Below are 9763 nucleotides of genomic sequence, written 5' to 3'. Positions count from 1 at the left end.
TAATATGCAGGCTGAAAACTAAAATTGTTTTACCCTGGGAAAACAATTGACTGAATAGTCTAAGTGAGCCTGAATCTTAATCGGGCTGCCACTTTAACCTACCCTAGGAAAATTAAACTTTCAATATGAATTTGATCAAGTCTACAATTTATTTAACATTATAAATAATATGTTGCTCCATTAATATAATAATAAAATTTCGATTAAATTGAATTGCTTCTGATGCTCTATTGAGCGGATTATTCTTAATCCTGGTAATTTTAATATTTTATTCCTTACTTGTCTGAAGAGTACGTACACGTCTTTGGTGACGACGTTTTCTCCATTTGATTATCAGCCATTGTAATCCATATCTCATAATAGCATAGATGATTTCAAAAAAACTCAATACCGAAGCTCCCAAACACAGACCCAAAACTCCACCAAAAGAGGCCAACAAATCCAAAGTTGTAAATTCCATACGGGCTCCATATTTCATGAACTTATCTTGGGTAAAGTAGACATGTACATGAATTTCCGGAACACTTTTATTAACAACAGTACTAAGAAAAAAAAAACAAGATTAAATATTTTTTTTTAAACATAGTTGTTTTGGTAATACCTATGAATAGGCTGAGTATTAACAGTCACTAAAAATATGACACTCAAACAGTTATCCATGCAATCGCATTCCATTCCACGACGTGTATCATTAATAAACATGTCCTGTTTTTCTCCTTTTAAATAGTTGAATACATCTTTGAATAAAAAAAAAACAATAGTAATATATACCGAGAATCGAGGATAACAAGAATGAATAATAAATTATTTATTTTTGTTTAAATTTTAAATTGAGTTTCAATTGTTTATTTAATCTACATTTTAAATCTAATTTAGGTTAGTTTACTTATATATAATTTATTTAAATTCAATTATAAATTACTTATTATAATATTATTTTACTATATAGAAGTCAATTAATTTTTAATTTTGATAATTTTTTTATTATATCATGTGAAGTATCACACGAATTAAAATTGTTTGCTTTTGCAATTGATTACCTTAAATTCAGTTTATTTTAATTTTGTTTGATATTATAAACCTTTACACTTTATCTGTATTTATTCTCAACTACCAATAAAATAAATAAACTATAAAATTTGGCGTAATTTAATTTTATTTGTTTTAATTGAATTAATTTTAGTTTAATTGATTGATTGAAATAAATAAACTATAAAATTTGTCGTAATTTAATTTTATTTGTTTTACTTGAATTAACTTTAGTTTAATTGATTGACGATCTAAGTTTATATTTCTTACTATTTTTCACTAATTTTGTAAAAATTACCTCTATGCCTGTAGAGACACCCCAAATCAGAAGCTCTACATTCTCGCATTCCATATTTTCCTGCAAACAAAGAAATACGTAAATTTCACATTTGTATAAAATTATATGTTATTTCTCACGTATATGAGGGAAATAAATTGATAGCGAACAATTACAGCGTCGCATAACATATTTGTGTTGACATTGAGCTTGGCAGTTTAATTTGTTGTACGGAAGTCCATTTATGGGTTCGTAATCTTCCAACTGTTCGTCCTGGAATAAATTCAATCAATTAAATAACTAAAGAAAACTACGTAAATTTGGAGGAAACTGCATTATAACTTTTGCCATATTCGGAATTGCAACGCACAAAAATTTATATTTCTTATAACGAAAAAGTCGATATATTCTCGAGCTTCCAATTTCAACTGGAAATTTTGCTATTGCGAAAGTCGGAATACGCCCCTGGCTAGGAATATGTCAGTACTGAGAAGTTTTGCGAACCAGCCGATTAACACTGCTGAGGAGGCAACTTAATTTAGTTTTGGGATTTATAAAATTTAAATTAATATATCAAGTTTAGTTTCTCTAAAATTTCGTTCCGGGCGAAAGTTGTCTGAAATAGCAGTTCCAAAAAAATGTTAACAATTAAAATTATACACACCAGAGAAGGAATATGATCACCTCAAACATGCTTCAAGAGCAAAATTTTATTTTCTAGCAAATGTTTTATTTTTTCTCGATATCGGCAACCTTGTATATGTTTGTCGAGAAAAGAACATTTTTGCAACGAAAAAGTTCCATGCTCAACTTTCCAAAATAACATTTTGCTCTTGAAACATGTTTGAGGTGATCATAGTCCTTCTCTGGGTGCACTTACCGAATATAAACAATTACGCTTCGCTGGGCTAAGAGCACGAGCATTGGAGGAAGTCTCCGTCATTATGGGTGTTACTGAAACATCATTATGAGTATTTGGATAAAAAATATGAAAAAGAGGTTCACCCCATTCGTGTGATTCCTTAATCATTACCTAATGATTAGCTTAATTGAGGATAATAATTTTGTTAATTAGTAAAATCTGTACTTACACTGAATCTAAATGAGTTATAAGTTTCGGGTCTATTATATGTCGAATTATATCTTAGCCTAAATGATAGGCTTGAGGTTTCTCCAGCACCTCGTACTCTCCATGGATAAAAGTTGTCAGATAACTACAAATAAAGGCAAACATTATAATAAATATCTACAACAGTATGACTCATACAAAAACTATATCTTCTTTTTCTTATGAACAATAATTGTCATTAAGAAATAAGTAAAGAAAGTCTAAAGTCGGTTCGGGCCGACTATAATATACCCTGCACCATTTTGTACACCTACATTTTCGATGCCATCTTATATCCTTCAAAATTGTTGGGTGCACTATGTAAAGGTTTATGTTCCCATATACATATAGAGTGACACCTCTGAAATCGCCTAAATTTTGTCCACATTTGAGAGGTGTCCAAGTATGAGAGGTTAATTTTAATCTGTTAATATAGCAAAAGTCCCCAGACAACTGTCCAAGTTTGAGAGGTTTCCCTGTATATTTAAATTTGACCCGATCTGGACAAAATTTTTTAGGCTTCTACGAAATCTATAGACTTAAAATTGAAATCGGCTAATGCCCTAAGGTGGAACACCATGTTAGTAAATTAAATTTGGAAAATATTTAAATATACAGCAATTTTTAGACAACTTTACAAAAGACCATTTATTACACACAAAACAATTTTTTTCTGATTCAATCACGAAATTAATTGATACTATTAATTTTTAATTGAAACGTCTTCAATCATAGAAATGATAGTATCAATTAAAAAAATAATTGAATGTCAATTAAAAAGTTAATTGATCCAATTAAAAAATTAATTGGTACTATTATTTTTGTTATTGATTTTTGTTTAAATTAAAAAATTTGTTGAATCAATTAAATTTTTAATTGAATATTTTTTTAACACAATTAAAATTTTAATTGGAAAATTTTTCGTGAATTTTTTTTGTGTGTATTTATCGGTCGATGGATATGTATTAAAAGTATAAGAACATTTGAGTCATATGTACAAGTTTTCGACTTAACAGTGGTTAGTTTACAAGGAAAGTATGACCATTTTTTACCAAACCGGACAATCTGAACTTATTTCTATCAAATTTTATGCGCATACACAGAATGTTAATTATGCTCCCTGTGCAGAGTTACAAAGGGCATACGAGTGTTAATCGGGCGAAAGATATAATTCAAAATCTGAAACGATTTCAACCAAAGTTGGCATGCATGTGCATAAAGTTAATTTTACTACCTGTTAAAAGAAAATCGGAGTAAAAATTTGCCCTCTGTGGTTATATGAGTGTAAATCGGCCCAGACCTACTTTAAGGAATCCTTACTTCGGAGCGGAGTGGTGCAGTTTTTTTTTTTAATTTTATGATGTTTTCTTTTCCTGTAAAAATGTGCACTTCTTGGGCATTTTACCAGGAAAATTTAATTTTAGGTTATTTTCTAAAAAAGAGGCTAAAGTGCGAAAAGGCTTCGAATTCTATTGTGAAAATAGTTCCACGCATAGATGCAAATTGAGGACGTTTTCAGCACTGCCGACGAACGAGAAAGCTATGCAAAGAATATGAATATTTATACCCTGCGCCACACTGTGGAACAGGGTATTATAAGTTAGTGCATATGTTTGCAACAGCCAGAAGGAGACGAGATAGACACATGGTGTCTTTGGCAATAATACTCAGGATGGGTCCCTGAGTCAATCTAGCCATGTCCGTCCGTCCGTCCGTCTGTCTGTGAACACATTTTTGTGATCAAAGTCTAGGTCGCAGTTTAAGTTAAATCGCCTTCAAATTTGGCACAAGTTCCTGTTTTGTGTGAGAATAGAACCCAATTGATTTTGGAAGAAATCGGTTCAGATTTAGATATAGCTCCCATATATATCTTTCGCCAGATATGCACTTATAGGGACCCAGAAGCCAGAGTTTTACCCTGATTTCCTTGACATTTTGCACAAACATAACACTTGGTCGTATAGTCAAGTGTGCAAAATTTGATTGAAATCGGTTTAGATTTAGATATAGCTCCCATATATATCTTTCGCACGATATGGTCTTATATGGTCCCAGAAGCCAGAGTTTTACCCTAATTTGCTTCAAATTTTGCACCAGGAGAAAAATAAGTACTATAGTCAGGTGTGCGAAATTTGATTGAAATCGGTTCAGATTGAGATATAGCTCTCATATATATCTTTCGCCCGATATATACTTATATGGCCACAGAAGCCAGAATTTTAGCCGAAATTGGTTGAAATTTTGCACTAGGAGTACAATTAGTAGTGTAGTCAAGTGTGCTAAATTTTATTGAAATCTGTTCAGATTTAGATATAGTCCCCATATATATCTTTCGCCCGATTTTCCGTCGTATGACCACAGAGTTCAAAGTTGTTGTCCGATTTACGTGAAATTTTGCACAGGGAGTAGAATTAAAATACTAAGTATGCATGTCAAATTTGGTTGAAATCGGTTCAGATTTCTATATAGCTTCCATATATATGCTTTTCCGATTTGGGCAAAAATGACTAAAATACCCACATTTTCCATATAAACTCGCCACTGCTAAGTCGAAAACTTGTAAAAGCGACTCAAATTTTCTTTTATTTCTAATACATATATATCGATAAATCATAAATTCACTTTTGCGAAGTTGCCTCATAATTGGTTCAGATTAAAATGTTTCCCATATTTATTTTTATACCCTGGGCCACAATGTGGAACAGGGTATTATAAGTTAGTGCATATTTTTGTAACACCCAGAAGGAGACGAAATAGACACAGGGTGTCTTTGGCAATAATGCTCAGGGTGGGTCCCTGAGTCGATATAACCATGCCCGTCTGTCCGTCCGTCCGTCCGTCTGTCTGTGAACACATTTTTGTGATCAAAGTCTAGGTCGCAATTTAAGTCCAATCGCCTTCAAATTTGGCACATGTTCCTTATTTGGGTCAGAATAGAACCCTATTGATTTTCGAAGAAATCGGTTCAGATTTAGATATAGCTCCCATATATATCTTTCGCGCGATATGCACTAATATGGACCCAACAGCCAGAGTTTTATACCGATTTGCTTTAAATTTTGTACAAACATAACACTTATTCGTATAGTCAAGTGAAATTGATTGAAATCGGTTCATATTTAGATATAGATCCCATATATATCTTTCGCCCGATATGGACTTATATGGCCCCAGAAGCCAGATTTTTGGCCGAATTTGGTTGAAATTTTGCACTAGGATTACAATTAGTAGTACAGTCAAGTGTGCAAAATTTTATTGAAATCGGTTCAGATTTAGATATAGCTCCCATATATAGCCAGATTTTTGGCCTAATTGGGTTGGAATTTTGCACAGGGAGTAGATTTAGCATTGTAGCTATGCGTGCCAAATTTGGTTGAAATCGATTCAGATTTAGATATAGCTCCCATATATATCATTCGCTCGATATGGACTAATATGATCCTAGAAGCCATAGTTTTGGCCCAATTTGTTTGAAATTTTGCACTAGGAGTACAATTAGTAGTGCAGTTAAGTGTGCCAAATTTGATTGAAATCGGTTCAGATTTAGATATAGCTCCCATATATATCTTTCGCCCGATATGGACTATTATGTTTCTAATAGCCAGAGTTTTGGCCCAATTTGGTTGAAATTTTGCACAGGGAGTAGATTTAGCATTGTAGCTATGCGTGCCAAATTTGATTGAAATCGGTTCAGATTTAAATATAACTCCCATATATATTATTTTCTGATTTCGACAAAAATGGTCAAAATTCCAACATTTTCCTTGTAAAATCGCCACTGCTTAGTCGAAAAGTTGTAAAAATTACTCTAATTTTCCTAAACTTCTAATACATGTATATCGATCGATAAATCATAAATAAACTTTTGCGAAGTTTCCTTAAAATTGCTTCAGATTTAAATGTTTCCCATATTTTTTTACTAACATTGTGTTCCACCCTAGTGCATTAGCCGACTTAAATTTTGAGTCTATAGATTTTGTAGAAGTCTATCAAGTTCTGTCCAGATCGAGTGATATTTAAATGTATGTATTTGGGACAAACCTTTATATATAGCCCCCAACACATTTGGCGGATGTGATATGGTATCGAAAATTTAGATCTACAAAGTGGTGCAGGGTAGAATATAGTCGGCCCCGCCCGACTTTAGACTTTCCTTACTTGTTTTTACTAACATAAATTTGTTCAGGTGGAGTCAGATTTAAATGTATGTATTTGGGACAAAAACCTTTATATATAGCATCCAACACATTTGACAGATTTGATATAGAATCGAAAATGTGGATTTACAAAGTGGTGTAGGGTATAATATAGTCGGCCCCGCCCGACTTTAGACTTTCCTTACTTGGTTTTTGTTATTTTAATGAAATCAATAATTTGTTTATTTAAGTAATTTTTATTTTAATAATGTATTCAGATTATTAATTTTGTTCGGCTTGAGATCATAGAAACAATCGATTATTGATTATTTTTTAATATTTATTTCCAATATTTCGGTTAGTGCCAATAACCATCTCCAAAAGTCGATAAACTTTTCAATGAAGTCGTTTTGTCCTTATAATTAAGTGATTCGACCTAAAAATTGGTATCATAACGTGAAAGAAAATTTGTTTGCACTAAGATCGACTTGACTTTAATAATTCAGAAAAATTCTTTAAAATTAATGAACTTGTCCTTGTTTGTTGCCTTTTTGCATCTTGACTACAAAGCAAAAAAGTGTTCAAAAATAGGACATGTTTTTCAACACTTTATCTTAAAGACGTTTTCTACTTGAAACATAGGATAATTTCTACTGGAAGTCGAGTCTGAATTTGAAAACGTATGTTGTCGTTAACACCTTTGTAAAGCACTTTGATAGCATATGAAGAAAACAACTTGAAAAAACGAAAAATTAAAATTTGCTTCCTGGAATCAAGTACGCAAAACCTAAAATTAAATGAGAATTGCGCCTTAAAAGAATACTTACTTGAATTCTCCGCTTCTTTGGCTCGGAATCAATGCCAAAATCATTAGGATAAAAAAATAATCTTTGGAACCGTGTATGCTTTTTTTCAGTGTAATTGCTTTCTTTTTATACAGTGATAGAAAATGTTTCGTGATATTAACGACATTTGTCATTAAAATTGAGCGAATGAAATAATTTCATTAATACAATGAATCTTTTCGTTATTGTTATGAATTTTCTATTAAATAATGAAAAATGTCATACTATTAACAAAATCTTAATGCGAAAATGTCATTGGTTTCATTTTAATGAATATTTCTACACAAAGTTTTTCTTCTTCGAATTACCTTTTTCATCCTTGACTCATCCGATACCAATGAATTAAACACCAAACATACCCCCTTCTCCGTATGCTCACGAACAAAAATTTTGCAACAATCGTAATCGGTTTCATCGAAAGTACACGAAGTAAAAATTTCATTGCACCGAAATGCCATAAATTCAAACAGATCTTTCAGAACAATATTCTGAATTGCAGATGGAATGGAAGGAAGTTTTGTGAAATCTCCCAAATTGTTTAGTAAGGAAAATCCCATATTTTCCGTGGCTACCAATAAGTCATGAAATATTTTACGCATTTCATCTGTGGCATTTAGTGGTAGAAATTTTTCTTCTGCAGCCTTGTGACGTATCCAGTTGATATGATTGAAGGGACATAGAGCAACAGCCGGAAACGGAATGGAGTATACGGGTAGCCGGGGAGTATCTACAATTGTCACCAACACTTGATCGCGATGACGTTTTGTTAACATGGTGTACATAGTAATACAACCCGCGAAGCCGATTATCAATATCAAGAGCCAAAATATTCGTATTGGCCGTGGTATACCTGGTTCCCATATGTATTGGATACCATCGAAACACTCTTTACAAAATGTTGGAAGTTTTCTAGTGGACTTTGTCTTATTTGCTTTACGTTGAGTTGACACGAGCGTCACATTGAATGTCTGCAGTCCTTTGGGATGTTCAAAGTTTGTATTCTTATAGCGGACAAGTTCGTTTGGATAGAACATGATGCATGCCGCATTGGCGGTGTCTGAAAAAGGACTGAATGATTTTTTCATGGCAAATGGTTCACATTAGTCGTTTTCATAAATTATGGGGTAAAAAGTTTGTGAATTTATTTTTCGTTTAATATATAGGATTGTTATAAGTTTGATGTCTAAAACGTAAATGGTAGATGGTTGAGGTTTTTGAGCTTAATATAGAAATAGAAGGACAGTTAAGACTGAACTAGCCTACTAATCACATTAATTCAATCATATGAAAATTCAAGTAAAACCACTCATTCTCATTCGTCGATAAGTAGAAAAATTTATTTTCAACACAATTCAAACCCTTTGACATTTCGGGGACAGGATCTATTACCTCATAGTACCATAGTAACTGCCCAGCACAAAACTTTGCAAGTTGTTCTAAAGGTACAATTTTAAAAGCACTTCCAACAATTTCCTCCCAAAAATGTTCTTTATTTAACTACACAGGAAGTTATAAGAATTCAATTTTTATACCCTCCACCATAGGATGGGGGTACATTAACTTTGTCATTCCGTTTGTAACACATCGAAATATTGCTCTAAGACCCCATAAAGTATATGTATTCTGGGTAGTGGTGAAATTCTGAGTCGATCTGGTCATGTCCGTCCGTCCGTCTGTTGACATCACGCTAACATCCGAACGAAACAAGCTATCGACTTGAAACTTGGCACAAGTTGTTGTTATTGATGTAGGTCGGATGGTATTGCAAATGGGTCATATCGGTGCACTTTTACGTATAGCCTCCATATAAACGGATCCCACGATTTGGCTTGTGGAGACTCTAAGAGAAGCAAATTTCATCCGATCCGGCTGAAATTTGGTACATGGTGTTAGTATATGGTCTCTAACAACCATGCAAAAATTGGTCCACAGCGGTCCAGAATTATATATAGCCCCCATATAAACCGATCCCCCGATTTGGCTTGTGGAGACTCTAAGAGAAGCAAATCTCATCCGATCCGGCTGAAATTTGGTACATGGTGTTAGCATATGGTCTCTAACAACCATGCAAAAATTGGTCCACATCGGCCCATAATTATATATAGCCCCCATATAAACCGATCACCAGATTTGACTTCCGGACCCTCTTGGAAGACCAAAATTCATCTGATTCAGTTAAAATTTGGTACGTGGTTTTAATATATGGCCTCAAACACCCATGCAAAAGTTGATCGAAATCGGTCAATAATTATATATAGCCCCCATATAAACCGATCCCCAGATTTGACCTCCGGAGCCCCTTGGAAGAGCAAAATTCATCCGATTCGGTTCAAATTTGGTACGTGATGTTAGTATATGATATCCAACA

At 33.2% G+C, this 9763-nt stretch overlaps 1 protein-coding gene across 1 annotated transcript; it reads right to left on the bottom strand.

The window, feature by feature from the left end:
* Positions 1 to 268: 268 nt before the first annotated feature.
* Positions 269 to 8480, bottom strand: LOC142236408 (pickpocket protein 19-like). Its single transcript, XM_075307645.1, has 7 exons — positions 7755 to 8480; positions 2398 to 2520; positions 2187 to 2339; positions 1447 to 1579; positions 1328 to 1387; positions 602 to 737; positions 269 to 542 (listed from the first exon to the last, which is right to left on the bottom strand). The coding sequence occupies exons 1-7, from the start codon at positions 8478 to 8480 to the stop codon at positions 269 to 271; spliced, it is 1605 nt and encodes a 534-aa protein (XP_075163760.1).
* Positions 8481 to 9763: the final 1283 nt, after the last annotated feature.

This window comes from Haematobia irritans, chromosome 1 (assembly GCF_050003625.1).
Source record: "Haematobia irritans isolate KBUSLIRL chromosome 1, ASM5000362v1, whole genome shotgun sequence".
Taxonomy (NCBI): domain Eukaryota; kingdom Metazoa; phylum Arthropoda; class Insecta; order Diptera; family Muscidae; genus Haematobia; species Haematobia irritans.
Note: the sequence above shows the minus strand (reverse complement) of the source record. Positions and strands in the feature narration are given on the sequence as shown.

What these genes read in the sequence shown, in the direction of transcription:
- LOC142236408 (XM_075307645.1), bottom strand. Translation starts at nt 8,480, where the DNA reads ATGAAAAAATCATTCAGTCCTTTTTCAGACACCGCCAATGCGGCATGC. An exon ending in AGCGTAATTGTTTATATTCG is followed by an intron (nt 1,580 to 2,186) that starts GTAAGTGCACCC and finishes AATTTATTCCAG; the next exon opens with GACGAACAGTTGGAAGATTA. An exon ending in AATTTATTTCCCTCATATAC is followed by an intron (nt 1,388 to 1,446) that starts GTGAGAAATAAC and finishes CTTTGTTTGCAG; the next exon opens with GAAAATATGGAATGCGAGAA.